At 38.8% G+C, this 25,039-nt stretch overlaps 1 protein-coding gene across 1 annotated transcript in view; it reads right to left on the bottom strand.

Moving 5' to 3' along the window:
* The window catches only part of LOC132094833 (pre-mRNA-processing factor 40 homolog A-like), a 27,746-nt gene extending 2,926 nt beyond the window's left edge, over positions 1 to 24,820 (bottom strand). The window contains exons 1-18 of the mRNA XM_059499457.1: positions 24,761 to 24,820; positions 23,844 to 23,924; positions 23,613 to 23,753; positions 11,224 to 11,307; positions 8,833 to 8,860; positions 8,730 to 8,752; positions 8,571 to 8,609; positions 7,935 to 8,045; positions 6,634 to 6,651; positions 4,373 to 4,493; positions 4,252 to 4,276; positions 3,534 to 3,749; positions 2,949 to 3,054; positions 2,402 to 2,466; positions 2,104 to 2,268; positions 1,487 to 1,595; positions 238 to 388; positions 1 to 118 (exon numbers count right to left, since the gene is read on the bottom strand). The exon at positions 1 to 118 is cut by the window's left edge and continues 16 nt beyond it. Of these exons, the coding sequence (XP_059355440.1) occupies positions 1 to 118; positions 238 to 388; positions 1,487 to 1,595; positions 2,104 to 2,268; positions 2,402 to 2,466; positions 2,949 to 3,054; positions 3,534 to 3,749; positions 4,252 to 4,276; positions 4,373 to 4,493; positions 6,634 to 6,651; positions 7,935 to 8,045; positions 8,571 to 8,609; positions 8,730 to 8,752; positions 8,833 to 8,860; positions 11,224 to 11,307; positions 23,613 to 23,753; positions 23,844 to 23,924; positions 24,761 to 24,763 (1,604 nt within the window). The 5' untranslated portion in view covers positions 24,764 to 24,820. The remainder of the gene's footprint in view (positions 119 to 237; positions 389 to 1,486; positions 1,596 to 2,103; positions 2,269 to 2,401; positions 2,467 to 2,948; positions 3,055 to 3,533; positions 3,750 to 4,251; positions 4,277 to 4,372; positions 4,494 to 6,633; positions 6,652 to 7,934; positions 8,046 to 8,570; positions 8,610 to 8,729; positions 8,753 to 8,832; positions 8,861 to 11,223; positions 11,308 to 23,612; positions 23,754 to 23,843; positions 23,925 to 24,760) is intronic.
* Positions 24,821 to 25,039: the final 219 nt, after the last annotated feature.

Raw genomic sequence — 25,039 nt, 5'->3', positions numbered from 1 at the left:
TTCTTGCGCTGTCTGCGTCTCTCTCGCAGCAGAGTTTTCTGTTTCTCTTCCTCCTCCTCTTTCTCAAGAGCACGGATGTGTTCCTCGAAACAGATCAGAGCATCTTCCTTGTCCATGTCTAAAGCACACACAGACACAAAGATGAAAGCTTCCTCTATATCAAACACACTCGCTCTCATTATGCGGGTTAAAAGCATCATCATGTGGAGGTGGCAGTGTGTGTGTGTGTGTTCATACTCTGTAGCTCCTCATCTTCAGCAAAGGTGGGGTTATCCAGAAGGTACTGCTGGGCCTCAGACCACGTCGTTCTGTACGTCACATTGGCCATATTGTCCAAAATGTTCTTCAGAGCTTCCCAGTTCCTCTTCCTCAGCTGCTTGGCTTGTTCCTGAAAGAAAGCATTGAGTTAGGATCTTGTCAAATTAGATGTCAGACAGGACAAGAACTATATAGAGAGGACTTTTTTTTTTGATGAACAAAAAGTAAAGCATAAATATACAACTCCAAATTCTTAGCAGTTGCTTGGTGTTAGAAGTTTTTGTTTAACATATGCAAATAAAAATCGAACTGACTTTAAGAGCATGAAGAATTTTTTGCACTGTTTATAAATTCCATTATTTTCTTGACAATTAATCATAATTTCCTTTCATGATGCAAAAACATTTGTGACCCTGGACCACAAAACCAGTCAGAAGGGTCAATTTTTCGAAAATGACATTCATACATTATGTGAAAGCTAAATAAATAATCTTTCCTTTGGTGTATGGTTTGTTAGGACAGGGCAATATTCGAACGAGATACAACTATTTGAGAATCTGAGGGAGCAAAAAAAAAAAAAAACCTTTAAAGTTGTCCAAATGAAGTTCTTAGCAATGCATATTACTAAACAAATATTACATTTTGATACATTTAAAATAGGAAATGTACAAAATATCTTCATGGAACATGAGCTTTACTTAATATCCTAATGAGTTTTGGCGTAAAAAAATTTATTATAATAATTCTGACCCATATTGTTGGCTATTGCTACACATATACCAGTGCTCCTTAAGACTACTTAAGTTTTGTGCACCGGGGTCACATATTAAAGGCACTATTGATTGTATCAGGACGTTTAAGGAGATAATCTTATATATGGAGACCAGTAGGCACAAATCAAGTGAATTTCAAATCAAATTAAACTAAATTTTTGCAAATATAAACAGCCTACTGTTCAACTAATGAGTAATATTACCGACTTATTTTCTTCTAATAAACAGAATTACTTCTTGACAATGTTTACCGCAGTTTCTAAAGTTTCATAATCATAATAAGCCACTGTGTGTAAATGATCTTTCACACATCTGGTTTATTTCTTTATAATTAACATTTGCATATTAAAATGAATCCAAATGAAAGCGTTATCAGCATTTAAACTGTTCCATAAAAAGAATAAAAAACAAACGAATTAGATTAATCACTAATAAACAGAATCAGCCAATCAAACCTTCTCTTTCTTTGCTAAATAAAAGAGCACATCTTCGTAGATCTCCAGCCGGTCTCTCTCGGGGACACATGACCACACCTCCTGATCGCCAAACATCTGCTCCGCTTTCCTGCACAAGACCAGACAAACCTACTCACTCAAGAACAACAGCCTTTGCCCTAATATTTAATAAAGCATGATTTTATCCATGCCAAAGAACGTTGCTGCGAGTCATAAACTAGTCAGTAGGGGGCAGTGATATTACAGCATATTAACATCACAGAACTAGAAATGAATAATCTCTCTGAGACCTATGACACAGTGCAGACAGGAACTCACGACAAACAACACCGCTATATACAGGTGAGATTTACACCCGTAACATCACCAAAACACTGCTGATGTGATTTTAATCAAGCTGAGCAATCATTGTTAAGAGTAATACTGGATTAAAAATGAGAGTGCTGCTTGTGCATGCAGAACTGAAGTGAGGGCATTTCTATGCAGTCGCTAAGGTGTTGGGAGTATTTTTAAGTGAGTTGCTAGGCATTTCAAATCTCCAACCCAAAATACTAGGTCTACATTGTGATTGAATAGCGATGCCTTGAATAATGTTGTCATCAGCTTTAAAAGCTCACTTGTATCGTGTGGTGGAGGTCATCTTCTCGTGGTTCTCCAGGAAGCGCTGGAAAGTCTCTTTAGACTCCTTGTATTTGATTCTGGCTTCTTCCTTTTCCTCTTTCTCTGTCTGGACTTTATAAGCATTGAACGCCTGTTTCTTTTCACTCAGCTTAGGCAGAGCACTGCACACACACACACACACACACACACACACACAGTGAGCGGATCAGTGAAGAGCAGCAGGGACACACTGAACAGTGCACAGGATTTAAATGCTATTAAATGTCATTAATGCTGTGTGCAGTATTTAAATACCTGTAACGAGGGTCGTTAATTATCAGCTTCATTGCCTGCTCCCATGATGCATTGGAGGAAACGCCCTGTAGTCACAAGGAGGGAGCGAGATGCAAAGTTACTTTTCTCCAAAGCATGTTTTTTAGCTTTTTTTAAAGAACCTAATTAGTAAACAACACGTTATTTTTCACGAGTAATACACTTCCTAACATACTCAATGATTTCAATTTGACTGAGGGCATCATTTGATTTCTTGTCTTATTGTTGAGAGGCATAAATGGCATCCACTGGGAAAATAACAGAAAAGGTTTGGAGAAGCAGAATCACAAAACACTCGGTTGTTCATGGTCTCGGAGTGTGTGTTTCTGGCTGTCAGGGCTCTGTGAAGCGTGCGATTCCAGCGTCCTCCGTTTCACTCACTCCAGTCTAATCACACCAACAGCAATTAAACAGCCGCGGCTCTCTCAGGAGCACTTTGTGTGTCAAATTAAAACACACTAAATTTAGAAAGACCCATTCGGAATATCAACACTTCCCTCTTCACTACAGGAGAGAGAGAGAGAATTACCTTTTCCTTCAGCAGTTCTTTAAATGCCTGCTTTGCCTCCTCTTTTGTGTTCCACTTGTAAACTTTCTTCACCAGCTCAGGTCTCTCCTCCTTAGAAACATCATTACTGCAAAACAAAACAATATATATATATATGAAAAAACAAGATATTATAAAAGCAATTATATCAATTCGATTGTTTTAATATATATGCTTCGTAATCTGACTGTGTTCACCATAGCAATAAATGTCGAAAAAGGTTTTATGCTCTCCAAGTCTGCATTTATTCATGCAAAAACACAATTAAAAAAAAGTATTAAATCGCAAAATATTATTACAAACTATTTTTATTTAAATGTATATTAAAGTTCCTGTGATGGCAAAGCAGAATTTTCATTGTTTTGTCAGGATTCTTTGACGAATAGAAAGTTCATAAGAACAGCATTTATTTTAAAATCTTTTGTACATTACAAATGACATTACTTCAAATTTTGATCTATTTAATGCAGAAAAAATGTGATTGACCTCCAAGTATCAAAGGGAAGGGTCTTGTTCAGAGGGTGATGTGAGAGGTGCACACGGACACACGTGTTGAGGGTTCATTACCTGGGCTGTGTCTCTACGATGGGCGTGTCCTCAGTGGAGTTAACTGTGACATCACTGCTGACCTCCGCAACCGGAGCAGGCACGTGAGACGGCTGTTCCTCTGTGGCGACTGTTGCCATGGTAGCCTCCTTCTCAGCAACTGCTGCCACGGTAACAGACGACTCGCTCTGAGATGTAAGAGCAGGGGTGGTGCCAGGAGCCACAACATCAGCCGTCCTTCACCACACACACATCCAAAATGATTATAGTGGAATAATCTCTGAATTTCTTAAATATGTATATAATATTATTAATCTTTTACTTCACTATTAAGCCATTAAGTTGTGTAAAATGACCGGTAGTGTTGAATCTGCATCAACGGAACATTCTCCACTAATAGTAAGCCATTTTGAAACCTAAAACTGCTTTCTGTAAATCTAACGGTACATTAAAAGGATAGTTCACCCAAAAGTGTTTATTCTGTCATGAATTATTAACCATGTCAAAGCAAGCATGTTTGAGCTTTCATTTACCACATTAGATGAGCTCTAGGTATGTAGCTAGATGTATTAAAAAAGGCCCAAATTAAATGTTCACCATTTAATCACTAGATTAATTTGTGTTTTGAAGTTGAACAGTTGAAGAGACACACAGGTTTTAGAACAATATAAGAGCAAGCAAATACAATTTTGGGGTGAACTAACCCTTTACGGTCTTATTAAATAAAGCTGATGCTCACCCGTTTTCTTCTGCCTTTATCATCGCTGAAATAAAAACAGAGAGAAAAAAAACAAGTTAAACCATTTCCTCATGAGTTTTTTTGCATGTGTGTGATAATGCTACTCATTTAGTAGACTGACCCTCCAGGTCCTCCAGCTCCTTGGGTTTAGTCCAGCGAGACTCTTTGGTCTGGGAGTTGTAGTAATAAGGCTTGCCGTTGTCTGACTTATACTCTTTCCACAGACATTTGGACAACATTTGCTGCAAAACACAAACTCTTTCATTTGGTTTCAAAATACACAACTATTCAAAACAAATGATAAACCTTTGAATAACAACAAGATATTGCATATTCTATATTACATATTTTTTATTATGTTTTTAAAAAATAAATATGAAATTCAGACAATACCAAAACATTTATCTATGGCTTTTCTCTTCCCTTTCACAAACTGATCCATCTCCCATTTTAAGTTACGTCTTTGGCTGTTTACGGTTTAATTTCTTCTCTTTTTCTGCCGATGGCCTCTGCCCCCTGCAATATTCGTGCGCCCCACACTTTGAGAACCACTGATTTACACACCATTTAATGCAGGACATTGATGCATTTAACCTGCATTTACAAATGCAGAAATAATGTTCTGATATATCAGACAAAGCCATTGAATACTCATTAAAAAATAAAAAAATATAAATAAAATAGATACTTTAAATGTGTAATTAAAACCGCCAGCAGGTGGCAGCAAGACACTGTTAATAAGCGAGTCATTGCGACTGACCCAATTCATTTGTACGGTTGATTCATTCAGGAACGAAACATGGCTCAGAGACACAAAACTGTGCTTTGGAGGCTGTGTTTGGAATTATATTTGTTCTCGAAATAGAGCAAAACAATGTGGTGTCTAAAACACAAGTCTCTTAATTAAGTTCTTGTTTATTGAACTGTTGTAAAATAAAATCATTAATCATGCTGATTTTTTGAGGAAAAAACGTCACTGTGTGATATTGATTTACTACATGAAATTATATAAATATATACATTTTCTGCCCCTGTATCTTTAATTTTGTGATCATTCTAAATGCATTTTAACAGACTTAATCACACAGTGAAAGAAAGCAGTATAAATGCGCACACTCACTAGTCTAATCTACTAGACTTCACGGCACTCTGTAAAAGTGTTTTGTTTGGTTTTTGGCAAAATACTGATAATGTCATATCCCACATCGTTAAAGACCATGTAACCAAATTGGAAATTCTTATTTTGAATGGAATAGTGTAGTGTTTATTAAATAATTTATTTGTGCAGAACATTATTGTTATAATTTTTATTCATTTGCCCTTGTAATCTTTAAATCAAAACATTAACCTCCCCTCCGCCTCAAAATGACTCATCTTCTCTTCCGGTCACGAGCTATGGCTCAAGGATGAAGCTGGTGACAAGGGGTAAAAAACAGCAGGGGGGAAAACTGAAGCTGTCTTTATAGAAATCAATGCATTGACCAGTGCAAGCCATGGGGGAGTCCACTACCCTTAAAGAGCAGGTCATATGGTATTTTAAAAAGTGTCCTAATGTGTTGGAGTCCCCAACAACTGGTTCAGATGCATCTAAGGTCAGTAAACATTGTAATTTTCCCAGAATATACATTTAATATTAGACTCATTTGCTGATGATTCGGAAAAGGTTTGATCCAAGCAAGTTCGGAGCAAACCCCTCCCTTCCATAAGCATACTCTGCTCTGATTGGTCAGCTGGCCAAGCCTGTTGTGATTGGTCCTTGAGTCCTTGAGCCTGTTAGTGAGTGCTGCCATTAACAAAGCACCTTTACATAAAAAAATAATATAGTCCGCCAATCCGTTCTTATAATAATGACATAAAATACAGAAAGACTTATGCAAGCAAATCGTGTCCACAGTTAAGGTTTAGCTGCTAAACTTTGAACACTTACAACAATAACGGTGGATATGTTAGCCGAGTGCTAACTAACTGACTAACTGATGAGACGATATGTAAACCAAAATATGTCTACTGTAATGTTTGAAGAACAGCAGACAAAAGACGCTCGGTCTTAACTTTTAATCAGAACGCAGAACAGCATTAACATAATCATTAAATTAATCTCCCACATTAACCCTATAACTGCCGGTGCAGCAAAATAAACAGCAATTTCACAACAATTATAAAGACTTTGTGCTACACTACATTATTTTTAAATGACTTAATTAGAAAAACGTTATTCTACATTAATCGACAGTCTTAGGAAATAGCAGGTTCATAGCCAATTATCAGAACTACTTCAGTAAAACAGTAATATGCTTTACCTGGAAACCTAAAGTTGCACTAAGTATACATCACATTTGAGCACTCAATTGAAAATGTACACAACATATCAATCGTACTTACAGGTTGTGGTTCGGAGAGCTTGTTAGTCCAAATTAAGAAGATAAAAGCCAAGATTAGAGAAGAAATCCTTGATAAAATGACATGCACACAACAAAACGTTTGAATTGTGTTTCTGTTTTTCCCCCAGACCTGTTGCTTTCTGTGTTTCCACCGCGGTGTAAAGTACCGAGAAGATTAGGCAAATAATCTGGTGACGTAGGTCTGCGCGCGTTTCTCAATACAAAGTACGCAAATCTCGGACTTGCATCCTCGGTAGTTCGGACTTTGCGAGTTCGACTCGAGGCTGTGATCTCCCACCAGACGGGACGACACAAGTGCGGTAATTCTGCAAACAGCAGCGCACTTGATAAGATCAGTCAGCTCGCATCGCTACTGCAATTTTCCTCACGGTATATTTACAATAAAATGAAAAACGATATCAAACACCACTGCCTCCTTTCATTTTTCTTTTAAACATATTAATAGCCGCAGAAATGTGTAACGTTGTAGGCTATGGCCTGCATTACAACGAAACAAAATATTATATCAAACAGTATTGCCTTTTTATTTTCATTTTAACATATTAATATATTAATTGAATAAAGACCAAAGATTAACTGTTAGATTTACACAAAAAAATATATTTAACTTTTATGTTTAACCACTTCAGAGAAATCAGAGCCAGCGGCGAATGTCAGAAGAACTAGTCGAGTCTGCTCTCGTCAGTAAACATGAGCCAGAGCTGATCGCGTGGAGCTGATCGTCTCCGACATCAGCGTTGGTCTCCCTACACTGCATAATAGAAAATATGGCCAGAGGTTCACTTTATTTCCCTTGAGTTCAACTTGAGCAGAATACGATAGGGTTTTGTTTTCAGCTGGGTCTGTCTTGTCCGTCTGCATCTTTCTTGTGATGTTAGCTCGTTTGCTCTCCTGCCCATTATTCACTGCAGTAGTTTCCAGGGAGCTATTTTTTTATTTGTTCTTACTCAGTAATGTGTTTTAAAATGTAGCGAAGTATAACACTTCAAACTTAATGTACTTAAGTAAAGGCAAAATTACACATTTTAAAAATACAAAAAAGCTACTCAATTACAGTAACGCCACCTCTGGTCTAAACTAATAAACGTAATATAAAAACATGGTGCTCTTTACTTTTCCAACATAAACAAACAAACAACTAGTAACAGTAATACATTAGAGACTCAAATGCAGAGTATGCCTAAAGGTCATGACCTCCTGAATGAATAGTAATTGGCAGATGCAATATGACTCTGTAAGCAAGAAGGGTGTGTCGACTTTTTTTCTTTCTTTTTTTTTTACCTCTGCAGGTGATTTGAGTTCATCCGGTTTCTCCCAGGTGGATTGTTTGGTCTCTGTGTTGTAGTAATATGTTTTTCCATCCAGTGATTTGTGCTCCGTCCATACTGACTTCTGCAGGAGACATCATGAACAATTTGCTCAGTACATCATTCGTGACTAGTTACCAGCAGTCATTTCATCACCACATCCTGCAGTCGCTAGTTCAGTTAAGCTCTACCAGTACACAACAGAAGGACTCTGCTAATTACATCCATAGCATCTCATAGTTGAACTCTTATTGTTCCCTCCTCTGTAGGGATGGGAAATGTGTACGAGTTTGCTTCTGTTGAATGTAAAAGATATTTTGAAGAATTGTAGCCAAACAGCTGCTGGTAGCCACTGACTTCCACATTTCGAAAATAATATAAAATATTATGGAAATCAATGGAGACCACAAACTGTTTGGTTACAAACATTTTCCAAATACCTTTTTCCGTGTTGAACAAAAGAAAGAAATTCATACAGGTCTGGAAGAACTTTGGATAAAACTGAGATACATTTTTTTTAATATATATATATATAATTTTTTTAACTGTACACTAATTTTAGGCATGCATATTATTTTATGAACGATAATAATTGTTTATTGTGTCTTGCCTTTTTTGGCTGTTCATCAGATTCAGTTGATGTGGTGCTCTAGGAGGGGAGAAAAATCCATGAAGAAGGAAAACGCACAACAAAAAAAAATAGTATTGTTTACATTAGAATCCCCAGTAAACAATATTAACAGTAAGGTGTTTGGTTGTTTGTTCTTACAGCTGTTCCAGGAGCAGCCGGTGCTGAAACAGAACAAAACCACTGATTACATTTAGAAATAATAATCAACATGATTTTCACCTAAAACTATTTCATCTCTCACCTGCAGACTCCACAGGACTCACACCAGGCTGAGAAGGACATGAAGAGAAAGTGTGTCTCATTAAGCTGATTCATGTGTGATATCTTTTAAATGACTTGAAACTTCATATCATTCAAGAAAGCCCTGTCAATAATTCTCAGAATTAAATTAGTCCATGAGCAGATCTCAAGATATCAGAGATAACTTCATTAGCACTTTCCATACCCCACATTACAGGAAAGGGAAATGACATCGTGACTGAGAGCTCCTGGAGCGTCAGCTGGTTTCTGTATCTGATCAGAAGGCTTCATCTACAGCTCAAAGCCTGTGCTTATTATTACTGAAGCTATCAATATTTAATATGCTTAAGTAACGACGGTAGCACTTTATTTTACAGTCCTGTTCCTCATGTACATACTATGTACTTATTATAGTAATTACAATAACTATGTATTAACTAGGTACTAACCCTGAACCTACCCCTAAACCTAACCCTACCCCATGTAGTTACCTTGTATTACCAGAACTTTCTTAGATATATACATTGTAAGTACACTATAAGTACATGTTAGTACACGTACTGTAAAATAAAGTGCAACCGTAACGACAGGCTGTTTGATGCTTAATATCGCTGATTAAATGAAAGCAGATCTTAATCTCCACTGAGGAGGTGTGTTCAAAACAAAAGGACGGCACACGTATAGTTTGTTCTTATATACACACACACTGAACTGAAACAGTGTCCTTTCATCCATATTCATTAGTGAAGTAGTGCTTTGAAACACAAATGAATTAAGCCACTCTAATTGAACTTGTCTGTTTTAAGTGATTGGTCAGACTCAGATATGACGCCACTTTCCACACATTTCTCTCTATGTACATTATTCATTCAGAGCTCCTCACAGCTAATGTGTAGGTACTTCCTTCCTTTTAAGGAAATACATTAGCAGTGCAGACATTAAGTGGGTCATATCATATACTTTAACATTTAATTTTGTAATGTTAGTAACTTTAATAATGTTTGCATTTTTGGGTGGAGACAGATTTCAAATGTGACCCTGGAGCACAAAAGCAGTCATAAATAGCAGAGGTATATTTGTAGCAATAGCCAGAAATACATTGTATGGGTCGAAAATACTTTAGTTTATGCCAAAAATCATTAGAATATTAAGTTAAGCTCATGTTCCATGAAAATATTTTATAAATTCCCTAGTGTAAAGATATTAAAACTTAATTTTTGATTAGTAATGCTAAGAACTTTATTTGGACAACTTTATTGGCGACTTTCCCAATATTTAGATTTTTTTTTTGCAAAAATAGTTAAAATAGTTGTATCTCAGCCAAATATTGTCCTAACAAACCATACATCAATGGAAAGCTTGTTTATTCAGCTTTCAGATGACACTTATGACTAGTTTTGTGGTCCAGGGTCACAAATTAGCTCAACATAGTTTACCCCATTCATCAGTAATAGCCTCTTTGCAAAACTAAATTACTCTGAGACTGAAATTTATTGCACTGTTCAAAAGTTTGGGGTAAGTAAGAATTTTTTTTTTTAAGAAAAAAAAAACACTTTCATTTTGCAAAAGATGCATTAAAGTGATCAAAAGTGCTAGTAAAATTTAGCACTATAACAAAAAATATACATTTCAAATAAATAATATTGTTTTTACCATTCTATTCACTTTTCAATATAAGGAAAATCTTATGAACAGTAGCGTATGTCGACAAACTGTTCAATAGAGGAGACTGAATTTGGGTGTTTATATTTTTCAGACATATTTTTGGCTTTCTCTCTTACTAAAGCAGCAGCTAGCACTGAGATTCTGTTCAGAACAGATGCAATGCACAGTTAAATGAATATCTTTCAAAAACAGAAATCAAGACTTTTTGGCTTGAATAAATGAGTGCATGTAAACCTGCCTAATGAATGTTTTTTTTGGACTAACTTCTGAAAGTTACAGTATGTTTGCTTCCTGATGATACCTTAATTTACATTGTTGTTTTCCAGTACCCTGTAAAAGTGGATGTTTGAGCTTATGATTTCAATCATGATGATTTGTCAAATGTTCAGCATGGACTAAAAAAGCAAGAACAATCCTGCTGTCAATGAGATGATGCCTTTGTAAAAAGTCTAACTAAATTTGAATACTAACAAAGTGTGCTAATGCAGGGAAGGAGACGTACAGCATCATACACTGAAATAAATTAGCAGAGCAAGCTGATCTCTTCCGCTAGTATCACTCATGTCACATGGGTAAGTGCTATATAAAATGGTGTTGATTCTAAATTGGGACATTTTCCCACTTTGCAGTGTGTTCATTAGGGTTATTCAGACACTATTCTGACAGCATGTGAGGGTCTATATTTAACCGGCGCTGGAGGAGCAGTGTGATATACAGACTAGCTTACCGGTCCCGTAGGCTGGATTGATGCAGCTGGCAGTCGGGGGGGCATCATCATTCCTGCTATCATTGGTGGTAGCATGGCTGGCATCTATGAAAAGAGATTCATGAAAAATTCATGTGAACTGCTAATTTCCCTCCCACACTGCACAGGGGGAGAGCAAGGTGTGAGCTGAGGGGTGTAAAGCACATCTTGTGCTCTGTAGTCTACAGTCTGATCCTCACACTCACAGCCCAAAACATCCTCTAACATGCTATTCATCCCATCTCACACACCGGCATGCACACACATGGAGCAACACTATAACTATCATATCAATGACTTTATACGGACGCCTATACATTTCTCTCATCTACACATTAGGGTAAACTGCATGAAAACTTTATTTTGTGGAATTCACATAAGTGCTATTGGTGATGGAGTCTTAAGGTCCATTCACATAAAGAATGATGAATATAACTGTATTAGCATCCACGCCAAAGGATGAGAACATTCTGGTGCGTCTCAATCTGCTCTCTTGCCCATTTTAAGGGCCTTCTCAATCAGGAAAATCATTACAGTTCGCTCCATGAATAAATCCCACAATGCATCGCAAATTCTTTGGAGCATCGGCGCTCACTATTCTCCCTTATCGGAAATGAAGTCACATTTCAAGCGTGAAACAAACCACAGTTGTACATAAAAAAAGAATGATTTAAGATAGTATAAAACTGATTTTATTTTGTTTAAAAGTAGAGGCTTTGATCTTTATTTTGGTGTATTGCATATTCAAATATTCTACAGCAAAATATACTCTACGCCATCATATTTTAGTTAAAATCACCAAAATCGCTGGCTTTTCAAAGATGCTGGCAGGGAAAGAGTTGAAGGGGTCATATAACATTGTTAAAAGAACATTATTTGTATTTGGTGTAATGCAATGTGTTTATGTGGTTTAAGGTTAAAAAATGTTTTTTATAATGTAGATTACTGTTGCTCCTCTATGCGTAGATTTTTGCAAAGTTCATCATTCTGAAAAGCGAGGTGAATGAAAAATAAAGTATAATCTGGCATGTTTGTTATGAAATGCTATCAAAGTATGGGTGTAACAGTAAGGACATTTTCCCACCGGTTAATTGCCATGTGACAACAACACCAATAATAACAGTATCATCTTGGTGGTGGGGGGGATCCTTATTTTCCTTAAATTTTAAATACATGCACATTTTACTTTTTAATTCAGCATAAAGCAATTGCTCGTTTTTAGTTTTCCATCTTTTCCTCGATTCTCTTCACTTTTAAATAGCTTAAAAGCATTGTGAGAATTTTACATTTACTTTCGAATTAGCTGCAATTTGGCATCAACAACAAAATACAACAAACTCGCTTAGCCTATATATAAATCCTAAAAATTTAATAAAGTTTAAATGGCTATATAAAACTACGAATAAGTAAAATCTGTGGAACCAAATAAATAAGGAACATTTATTAGCAAAACAAACAAGGCACAACATACACCTTGATGTCAAATAAAATAAATACATTACACAAAGTTTAAAGTAAAAATCAGCAAACACTGTGGAACCAATTAAATAAGAAACAAGTGTTTAAAATAGCCTTCCAAAATCACCTCACAACAGGCTTTTTCAAAATCCAAAATATTGCCAAACAGGCGCTTTGGCATTTTGTTTCGAAACTAAATCATCAGATATCGTCTTGACTGTTTCACCTTATTCTTCTTAATATACATAAAATATTAAAAGCCCTGTAAAAAATAAACTGTCAGAGACGCACAGATAAGGATATCAAAACAACAGATTCTACCTGTAGCACAACAAATTTATTTGTGAGGTATTATAACTGTAAAATAACTGTAAATGAGCCAGAGTTAGCTCAACAGGCTAATTTTCATCTGTTGTCCCTGGCCAGTTATTATAAAGGCAACCTAAAAATCAGCATATAAAAAACATAAAATGACTTTTTACAGTCCACAAGTAATAACAACATAGAAAAGTAATAATAAAACAGATAAAACACACCCCAATAAGTAACAAGCAACGTCAGCACACAATATAGGCTAAAACATATTGAGAAATTTGAAAGTCTGACACAAGACAATCTGCTATCAAGCAACAATTCTCAGTAGACAGTCAGTAGTCTAATGTACACATCTGATTATCAATTAGCCAGTTCTTAAGCTGACCAGTAAAAGAACGGTAAGTGTCTGTTTCTCTTATCATCCTTGGCAATAAATTCCACTGTTTAGTTGCTGTTACAGAGAACGCTGACTGACTAAAGGCACTTTTTCGAGTGGGAATGATACAGTCCCCTCTTGTGATACCTCTGGTGACATGAGTCTCTTCAGTGGTGGTGGGGCCGTACTATGCAATATCTTATAGACTAGACAAAGATTACTGTAAGTGATCAAGTTTTCCCAGCTCAGAAGTCTATGGGTATTTAAAATTTGATTCTGTTTCACTTCACATTACTAGAGATTAATAAAAAAATCCAAATACTAAAATACAACACTTGATATTGAGACACTCAACTCTTAAAGACTAGCTCACCCAAAAATGAAAATTACCCCATGATTTACTCACCCTCAAGATATCCTAGCTTTATATGACTTTCTTCTTTCAGACAACTACAATTGGAGTCATTAAAAAAAAAAATATTTTAAGCTTTATAATTGCAGTGAATGGTGGTTGAGATTTTGAAGCAAAAATATTTTTAAAATACATTGACTGTATTCGTCTGAAAGAAGAGAGTAACATAAATCTAGGATGGCTTAAGGCTGAGGAAATTATGGGGTATTTTTTATTTTGGGGTGAAATATCCCTTTAAAGGGTAACTAAACCATAAACCAACTTTGTTTTAGTCAATGATCTGTAAGAATGAGGCTTTATTAGTGCTGTTCATTGATTCAAGTAACTTTTTTGACATCGGAGTATAAAGTGTTTTAATTGTACAATATACAGTCGTGGCCAAAAATTTTGAGAATTACATAAATATTGGAAATTGGAAAAGTTGCTGCTTAATTTTTTATAATAGCAATTTGCATATACTCCAGAATGTTATGAAGAGTGATCAGATTAATTGCATAGTCCTTCTTTGCCATGAAAATTAACTTAATCCCAAAAAACCTTTCCACTGCATTTCATTGCTGTCATTAAAGGACCTGCTGAGATCATTTCAGTAATCGTCTTGTTAACTCAGGTGAGAATGTTGACGAGCACAAGGCTGGAGATCATTATGTCAGGCTGATTGGGTTAGAATGGCAGACTTTACATGTTAAAAGGAGGGTGATGCTTGAAATCATTGTTCTTCCATTGTTAACCATGGTGACCTGCAAAGAAACGCGTGCAGCCATCATTGCGTTGCATAAAAATGGCTTCAGAGGCAAGGATATTGTGGCTACTAAGATTGCACCTAAATCAACAATTTATAGGATCATCAAGAACTTCAAGGAAAGAGGTTCAATTCTTGTAAAGAAGGCTTCAGGGCGTCCAAGAAAGTCCAGCAAGCGCCAGGATCGTCTCCTAAAGAGGATTGGAGTGCCACCAGTGCAGAGCTTGCTCAGGAATGGCAGCAGGCAGGTGTGAGCGCATCTGCACGCACAGTGAGGCCAAGACTTTTGGAAGATGGCCTGGTGTCAAGAAGGGCAGCAAAGAAGCCACTTCTCTCCAAAAAAAAAATCAGGGACAGATTGGTCTTCTGCAGAAAGTATAGTGAATTGACTGCTGAGGACTGGGGCAAAGTCATATTCTCCGATGAAGCCCCTTTCCGATTGTTTGGGGCATCTGGAAAAAGGCTTGTCCGGAGAAGAAAAGGTGAGCGCTACCATCAGTCCTGTGTCATGCCAACAGTAAAGCATCCTGACACCATTCATGTGTGGGGTTGCTTCTCATCCAAGGGAGTGGGCTCACTCACAATTCTGCCCAAAAACACAGCCATGAATAAAGAATGGTACCAAAACACCCTCCAACTGCAACTTCTTCCAACAATCCAACAACAGTTTGGTGAAGAACAATGCATTTTCCAGCACGATGGAGCACCGTGCCATAAGGCAAAAGTGAGAACTAAGTGGCTCGGGGACCAGAATTTTGAAATTTTGGGTCCATGGGCTGGAAACTCCCCACATCTTAATCCCATTGAGAATTTGTGGTCAATCCTCAAGAGGCGGGTGGACAAACAAAAACCCACTAATTCTGACAAACTCCAAGAAGTGATTATGAAAGAATGGGTTGCTATCAGTCAGGATTTGGCCCAGAAGTTGATTGAGAGCATGCCCAGTCGAATTGCTGATGTCCTGAAAAAGAAGGGCCAACACTGCAAATACTGACTCTTTGCATAAATGTCATGTAATTGTCGATAAAAGCCTTTGAAACGTATGAAGTGCTTGTAATTATATTTCAGTACATCACAGAAACAACTGAAACAAAGATCTAAAAGCAGTTTAGCAGCAAACTTTTTGAAAACTAATATTTATGTAATTCTCAAAACTTTTGGCCACGACTGTAGTGAATCAGGAGTTGGAATATCGAGTATTGAAAATGATCAGGACAAAATATTTTAGCATCTATTTAGCATAGCATTTATATAGTTATTTAGATTATTTTGTGTAGCCTATGTAGTCAATTAACATAGTTGTTAGTGTAACATTAGTATTGATAGAAGCATAGTTAGTAGCATAGTATTGCATCAGTTAGGATAGCTTCAAGTTGGCGTAGATTTATCTATTTAGTACAGTGGTCAGGATGGTACGTATTAGGGCCGCATGATATTGGGAAAAAATGACATTGCGATATTTTATTTTTCTGCGATATATATTGCGATATGAAATCTAATCAATTTTGTTTGAAGATGGTGAGTGTGCGGCCGGGGCTCGCTCGCTCTCTCTCTCTCTCTCTCTCTCTCTCTCTCTCTCTCTCTCTCTCTCTCTCTCTCTCGCGCTCTGTCTCGCTCTCGCTCTCTCTCTCGCTCTCGCTCTCTCTCTCGCTCTCTCTCTCGCTCTCTCTCTCGCTCTCTCTCTCGCTCTCTCTCTCGCTCTCTCTCTCGCTCTCTCTCTCGCTCTCTGCCCTGTCTAAAAACTTTAACTCTATGATGGTTAAGCTGTGCAATTAATCCGCGAATCACATTCGTCAAGGGCCGGGGAGCAGCTGGCCCGTACAGTTAATGAATAACGGATCAACTACGATGTGACTACTATGTGACATCGTGCAGCCCTAGTACGCATGTGTAGTGTTGCTGGTTGCGACAGCACTGCTGGACTGCATAGTTTTCCAGCAGACCTGAAAATTTGGCGCCAGTGGTTGCATGCACTTGGCCTGGAAGACCGCGAGTTCCCGCCTAGAGCTGGAGTGTGCAAACTACATTTTATGCGGGATTGCTTCTCCAACGCAATTGAGGTGGAAATGGGCTTCTCCAAACAGCTCGTGCTGAAAAGTGACGCAGTGCCTTACTCAGAAATTGGCCCCATTCTCTTTGCTAGCATCGTCGGATGCCGATCGCGATGTGGGAGTTAAGACCGCAGTTTGAGCCAGCGGCTAGAATTTATATGGCTCAGGCCACAGACACCTCGACATCCTCCACTTCAGGTGAAGGTGGGGGAGAAAAGTCCTCTACTTCAAATGAACGCTCTGTTGCAAAGCTACTTGTGTCACTACAGTCACTCTCCATTTTAGCAACTTTTAAATTAATCCGTCACTGCAGGTCTCAGGTTCAAGCCCCACACGCTCAGCTTTGCCCTCGTTTCGTCTCCTCTATCTCCGATGTATTCTGCCCACTTTTCAGCATTTTTCTAGGGCTGCAACTAACGATTATTTTGATAATCGATTAATCTGTCGATTATTTTTACGATTAATCGGTTTATGTACTTATATTTTAGTTTTTCCATTTTTTCCCCCAAGTAAATTATTAATAAAGGGTCTTCATCATTCAGCATAGATTTTAAGAGATTTTAACCATTTTGCATTGTCATATCCTCATCAAAAATATACCTGGAGTTGTTTTATAATGTGTTAGTGATCCTTTTGTTGAACTCTTCTGCAATCAAAACACTGGCCCATACTCTAGCAAATTTCACAAGGAGATTTCAAATAATGTTTTCACCATGGCAGTCCTTAGAGCTCCTAAAGTAGTTTAACATCCCGAACAAAGCTTATGAAGGAATCTTTCAGAACATATTTTCGCGGAGAATAAGGATAAAACAGAATAAGATTGCAGTGCGTTGTATTTTATTATTTACTGGGAAACAGCTTTATAGCTTATGCTGTGAAATTGTAAACAATCATTCGAATAAAGTGCCAATGGCATGAAACCTGAATGGAACCCACAATTTAAAGTAAAATCCATCAGAAGGTTGTCCAGAAAAAAAAAATCGGGACACACAAAAAAACCTGCTGTGTGAAAAAGAGCAGTGAATACTTAGAAAAAAAAAAGTGCATTTCAAATATATTTAAACATTTACCTCTCATTCAGTCATAATTAGGCTGCACGACTGAACTGGTAAACGACAAACTGATCACAGAACGTTTGTAAAGCTTTAAATGTTAACTGTTAAAAAGCAATGTTATCAGCTTTTACAACTAAACATTTGCAAACAACATTGTACTGGAGAATCTGCACAAATAAAAGTCTTAGGGGCCGTTCACATATCGCGCCTAAAAACGCGTGGAAAACGCTAGGCGCACCGCTTTCTCCTCCTTTCCAAAGCGCTCGTGCAGTTGCGCCCCTGAGGCGTCTGCCTTTGCTAAGCAACCATGTCGTGCTCTCTCCTTGAAGACGCGGAAATTTCAGCAAAGGATAAATGGATTTGCAGCTCTAAAAATCGCTTGCAGTAGCTCTGCTACTAAATTAATTTCAAAATGGAAATCCATATACAGCTATGATCAGCTGTTCCTTCATCTTGGCTGAGCTTTCAACGTTGTTACGGGAAAGGATGAAGCTGATTGGTTAGTTCTTGTCACATGACCCGCGGTGCGCTAGCGGCATTCTGAAAAGTTGAAATGTTTTTAACTCGATGCGGTGCGGATGCGCCTGGAAAAACAGGGGCGTCGCGACCGCGTCGCTTCCATTATGAGCGCACATACTGCGAGCCTACATTGGAAATAACGAACATGAGCACGCAAAAGACGCGATATGTGAACGGCCCCTTAAACAGTTCAGTAGTGCAGAGTTTACAGGTTAATCTTCTTTTTTGAAGGCTCAAAGTAAAGTACTCCCACATCCCGCTGAATGCTGCAGAGACGCTGTTCGGGAAGCACGTGACAAAACGAGGCCAGCTATTGGCTATTCGCTACTTCTCCTGTTGTACTGGCTGAGTAAAACCTCCGGTGGCTCATTACTGCCACACTTTGGTCACCGCAGATTTGAAATATGCACGAAATGAGCCGCTTACGGCAAATAAGTTATTTAGCAACAAATCGATGACTAAATTAGTTGACAACTATTTTAATAATCGATTTTAATCGATTTGTTGTTTCAGCTCTACATTTTTCAAATATTGCCAGTGTGTGGAGTCAGGCTCTGACCAGGGGTTTAGTTACCCTTTAAGTTCTCATGCTGTGTTCACATCAAACGCGAATAGAGCCGCTGGCGCAAATGATTTCAATGTTAAGTCATTGCAGAGGCGTGTTTACGTGCGCGGCGGGCACAAATTCGCCTCATGAGTGCTTCGCGCAATACACGCGTTAAGCACGAATGGTGCTTTTTGTGCATTTAAGCGTTTGACGTGAATTCGCGTCTGCCACCCGAGCTAAAAAATTGTAACTTTGGCGTCAATTCGCGCCGGGTTAACCAATCATGAGCCTGCTAGGAGTCACTCATTCAACATGTAGGAACAACTGATGCTGTCAGTACTATTGTGTCAGTGAGCAGTCAACCGGAGCTTTATGACAAAAGTTAATATTTCTATAGAGACAGGAATAAAAAGGACCTATATATATATAAAACATATTAATAGATTAATTGAATAAAGGCCAAAGATAAGAAACGTTTCGTTTTACCCCAAAATAATTATATTTCATCTTGAACCACCAAAGAGACATCAGAACCAGCGGCAAATGTCAGAAGGCATATTTGAGTTTAAAACAACTACATTCTCGCCTGAAATAATTTTAAAACTACATTTCATGACACGATAACAGTAATATTTAGAAAATTATACGAATAAAAATGGCGGTTGAAAATGCTGCGTGAACTCAGCAGGCAGAAGCCCCCCATGACGTGAATTCGCGTCTGTTGTGAAGTTAATTTCACGCGTGAATGAAGCGAATGATCTCAAAATGTTCAAGCCGCAAACTAGAACCCACTGAACTTCAAATCATTAGCCAAAATCTGACTAATTACAAATTCAAAAAATCTTTACTACCCTATACACAATTAAAATTACAGATTGCTAATAAAAATAAAATCACAAAAGTTACACATTGCTTATTAGACAATCCTTGCATCCAAATTGGTGTACTCTCAGAAAATATGCTTTTTTGCATTTGAAGGAGAACTTATTTTATGACCATTACAGGGTTAGTTCAACCAATAATCAAAATTATGTGATTAATAACTCACCCTCATGTCGCTCCAAACCAGTGAGACCTCCGTTTATCTTCAGAACACAGTTTAAGATATTTTAGATTTAGTCCGAGAGCTCTCAGTCCCTCCATTGAAACTGTGTGTACGGTATACTGTCCATGTCCAGAAAAGTAAGAAAAACATCATCAAAGTAGTCCATGTGACATCAGAGGGTCAGTTAGAATTCTCGGCTCGGTGTTCATCTTCAGTTCTCTCTTCACAGCAGTTCAGTCAGTGTACTGTTTGAGTAAATGAATTACTCCGGGATATTGGTTTGTTTGAACTCAGAGGGAGTGTCAGCCACATTAAAAAAAGTTAACAGCTTAAGTCATTTGTGGATTAATGCGTATTGGAGACGCGAACCATTTCAAACGATTCAGTTCGATTTGGTGAACTGGTTCAAAAAGATCTGGTTACATCGAATGATTCGTTGGCGAACCGGATATCACAAACTGCTTTGTTTTGAACTCTCTTACAACAGACACGGAAGAGAACACAATGCTGAATAAAGTCATAGTTTTTGCTATTTTTGAACCAAAATGTATTTTCGATGATTCAAAAAATTCTAACTGACCCTCTGATGTCACATGGACTACTTTGATGATGTTTTTTCTTACTTTTCTGGACATGGACAGTATACCATACACATAGCTTCAATGGAGGGACTGAGAGCTCTCGGACTAAATCTAAAATATCTTAAACTGTGTTCCAAAGATAAACGGAGGTCTCACGGGTTTGGAACGACATGAGGGTGAGTCATTAATTACATAATTTTGATTATTGGGTGAACTAACCCTTTAATATGACTACCATCCATACATAATTTCTCTCACTCTGCTGCTCTGTGTTTCACGGAAACCTGGCTGAATGACGCCATACCGGACAGCGCACTCCATCTGCCGGGCTTTCAGCTGTTCAGAGCGGACCGCGAAGCAGAATCAACGGGGAAATCGCGCGGCGGCGGGACATGCTTTTACATCAATGAACGGTGGTGTACAGATGTAACTGTATTAAAGAAGATGTGCTGTCCTGATCTAGAAACGCAGTTTATCAACTGCAAGCCGCTCTATTCGCCGCGGGAGTTTCACTCGTTCATTCTGGTTAGTGTTTACATTCCACCTCAAGCACATGTGAGCTCAGCTTTACAGAAACTCGCTGATCAGATCACAGACACAGAACAACAACACCCGGACTCTGGCTTTATTAAAGTCCCCAAGAATGATTAAAACAATCTCTCCCGTGAACTGCCAAAATACAGACAGCATGTTACCTGTCCCACCAGAGACAGTAATATACTGGATCACTGTTACACCACAATAAAGGATGCATATCACTCTGTTCCACGAGCAGTTTTGGGACGTTCTGATCACTGTCTGGTTCATCTTATACCGACCTACAAGCAGAAACTTAAATCTGCTAAACCTGTAGTAAAGACTGTGAAGAGATGGACCAGCGAAACAGAGCAGGATTTACAATCTTGTTTTGACATCACAGACTGGAGCGTTTTTGAAGCTGCTACCACCGATCTGGACGAACTCACAGAGACCGTAACATCCTATGTTAGTTTCTGTGAGGATATATGCATTCCTACCAGGACTTATTTAACATTCAACAATGATAAGCCATGGTTTACAGTAAAACTCAGACACCTTCGTCAGGCCAAAGAGGATGCCTACAGAAATGGGGACAGGGTCTTGTACAATCAGGCCAGGAACACACTGAACAAAGAGATTAGAGCGGCTAAAAAGACCTACGCTAAAAAGTTGGAAGACCAGTTTACTTCCAACGACTCTACTTCAGTTTGGAGAGGACTGAGAGCCATCACAAACTACAAGACACCATCCCCTTGCACTGAGGCTAATCAACGACTTGCTAACGACCTGAATGAGTTTTATTGTAGATTTGAAACCCCCAACACCCACTCTGACCATCTCCCTACACAACCATTAACACCTCCTGCAATCCCCCTCTCCATACCTCCTGCTCTTCAAATCTGTGAAGATGATGTGCGCCAGGTCTTCAAGAAAAACAAAAGAAGAAAAGCACCAGGCCCAGATGGCGTTACACTAGCCTGTCTGAAAACCTGTGCTGACCAGCTGGCCCCCATCTTTTCACAGATCTTCAACAGATCTCTGGAGTTGTGTGAAGTGCCTTCCTGCTTCAAACGCTCAACCATAATCCCCATTCCAAAGAAACCCAAGATAACAGGACTTAACGACTACAGACCTGTGGCTCTAACGTCTGTCGTCATGAAGTCGTTTGAAAAACTGGTTCTGGCTTATCTGAAGGACATCACTGGACCCTTACTGGACCCCCTGCAGTTTGCGTACCGAGCAAACAGGTCCGTGGATGATGCAATCAACATGGCATTGCACTTCATCCTGCAACATCTGGACAAAACAGGGACTTATGTGAGGATCCTGTTTGTGGACTTTAGTTCGGCTTTCAACACCATCATCCCAACAACCCTCCAGACCAAACTGACCCAGCTCTCTGTTCCTAGCTCTATCTGTCAGTGGATCACCAGCTTTCTGACAGATAGGCAACAGTTAGTGAGACTGGGGAAATTCATGTCAAACAGCTGCTCCACCAACACTGGTGCCCCTCAGGGATGTGTTCTCTCCCCTCTGCTCTTCTCCCTGTACACCAACGACTGCACCTCTAAAGACCCCTCTGTCAAGCTCCTGAAGTTTGCAGACGACACTACAGTCATCGGCCTCATCCAGGACGGTGACGAGTCTGCTTACAGACAGGAGGTTGAGCAGCTGGCTGTCTGGTGCAGTCTTAACAACCTGGAGCTGAACACGCTCAAAACAGTGGAGATGACTGTGGACTTTAGGAGAAACCCCCCTGCACTTTCCCCACTCACCATCATGAACAGCACTGTGACTGCAGTGGAGTCATTCAGATTCCTGGGAACCACCATCTCTCAGGACCTGAAGTGGGACAATCACATTGGCTCCATTGTGAAAAAAGCCCAACAAAGGTTGTACTTCCTTCGCCAGCTGAGGAAGTTTAACCTGCCACAGGAGCTGCTGAAACAGTTCTACTCAGCCGTCATTGAGTCAGTCCTGTGTACTTCAATTACTGTCTGGTTTGGTTCAGCTACAAAATCAGATATCAGAAGACTACAGAGAACTGTTCGGACTGCTGAAAGGATTATTGGTGCTCCCCTGCCCACCCTCCAAGAACTGTACACATCCAGAGTGAGGAAAAGGACTCAGAAAATCACTCTGGATCCCTCACATCCAAGTCACCCCATCTTTGAACTTTTGCCATCTGGCCGGCGCCTCAGAGCCGCAAATACAAGAACAGCAAGGCACAAGAATAGTTTCTTCCCCCAGGCAATCTACCTCATGAACAGTTAAATGTTTCCCACTTAAACTTATGCAAAAATGTGCAATATCCTTATATTTATTTGTTACCCCTCCATCCTAGAACATTCCTGCATCTCACTCAATCCTATTCCATTATCATTTATAGCACAATTGTTTATACACTTATTTATTTGCCAATTTGTAAATCTCCTGTAAAGTTTTTTTTTTTTTTTTTCTGTGTGTTGTTGTCTCTGTTTACTGGAAGCTTATGTCACTAAAACAAATTCCTTGTATGCGCAAGCATACTTGGCAATAAAGCTCTTTCTGATTCTGATTCTGATAATAAAGACGACCAAAATGGCACTGTCATGTGATGTACAATGTCAGCCATGCTATGCAACTGTTAATACAGCTAGGTCTACTTTGCATTTGTGAATTACCATGTCTATAAGCTAGCATTTAAAACCCTGATTTAAAAGCACTGCTCCCTTTCAAAGTGAAATCTGTGAAAGTTAAATGAGCTCTTACCTGTGCCATGGGTGGAGCTCCCATCGGGGGGATCATGGGGGGCAGTATTCCCGGGGGCATGGGAGCCATGCTGGGCGGCCTCTGGCCCATGGGTGGCATTCCCATTGGAGGGAAGTGAGGCGGGATTCCTGGTGGCCCCATCTTTGAAAACACAAAAATAAATTCAAGGCATGAATGACAATGAAAACAACCAAGCAGTCGCAAAGACAGAGCTTTCCAACACCAACTTACAAAGGGCAGGGTGATTCCTGAAGGTGGTACACCAGGGAAAGGTGGTGCTTGACTGGGGCCACTATTAGCATCAGTCGAAGACTGTTATGAACAAGAGAGTTCATTACAGTAACCGCTACAACTCGGATAAAGAAGCTGCACATCACTGACTTAAAGTGTGATGAGGTTTTCCCAGACACGATCTAATCTGACATAACCAACCACCCAACAGATGCTAGCTTGTGTGAGCAGAACTATCACTGTCAGACGTTTCCTAAATATTTCACTCAAACCAACTAGCATAACTTAAAGCTTATTAATATACATAATTCAAATGTATTACAAACCCGATATATGTCTTACAATCTTACGGTCCTTAACAAATCAGGCATCTAAAAACGCAATCAACTGTCACTCAGACTCCAGTAACTTCGCGTAGCTTTATCCGAGTTTGACAAATAAAGAGTTTCTTCTCACTTTCATCTGGAATCAGATGGACTAACAGTCGCAGATTATCAATAAAAATAAAGTTTATCATACAAGTCAGTGTGATGGAGTTTAACGTTATATCCTCTAGACTAACATAGTAGCATCAACATCAGTGCAAACAGATAACCATAAACAAACTTTTTACAAGAGTAAATGTTTCACAAAATTAGATATAAAACACATCTAACACACGTGCTTTAATAATCATAACAATAAATCCGAACTCTCATTCAAACACTCGTTAGCTTTAGCTTTAGCATCAGCCACTCATTCGCATTAGCTTACATGCTAACCAACAATTATTTTGTCTGTAAAATGTCCATTTATTCAGTACAATACTTTAACCCAAGCGAATAAACCGTTAAGTGTGTATATGAATAGTTTGTAAATGCTAGAATAGGCCAGTTTTGAGTTTATGTGAATAAACTGTCAGTTTTGTTTTAACTCACCATGATGAGTGAACATGCAGCGGCCCAGCGCGAGACAAAAACCTGCGCTCTGATTGGCTCTGCTGCGTGCCGGGTTCAAACTACAGCAGGCATGTTTCAAGTGCAACAACACTGCGTAGGAAGTACCCATGCACCAGTTCGAAGCAGGAAACAAAAACAGCTGCACACGAAATACGCAGACAACAAGTAGTGACATTTAGCCAGCGATGAGCTGCAATGTTAACTGTGTGATAAACAACAGAGGAGGAATGCAGTAATAATGCAGCAATAAAAGCATAT

This window comes from Carassius carassius, chromosome 19, assembly GCF_963082965.1.
Source record: "Carassius carassius chromosome 19, fCarCar2.1, whole genome shotgun sequence".
Classification (NCBI taxonomy): Eukaryota; Metazoa; Chordata; class Actinopteri; order Cypriniformes; family Cyprinidae; genus Carassius; species Carassius carassius.
The sequence above is the reverse complement of the archived record's forward strand: the minus strand, read 5'-3'. Positions and strand labels throughout refer to the sequence as shown.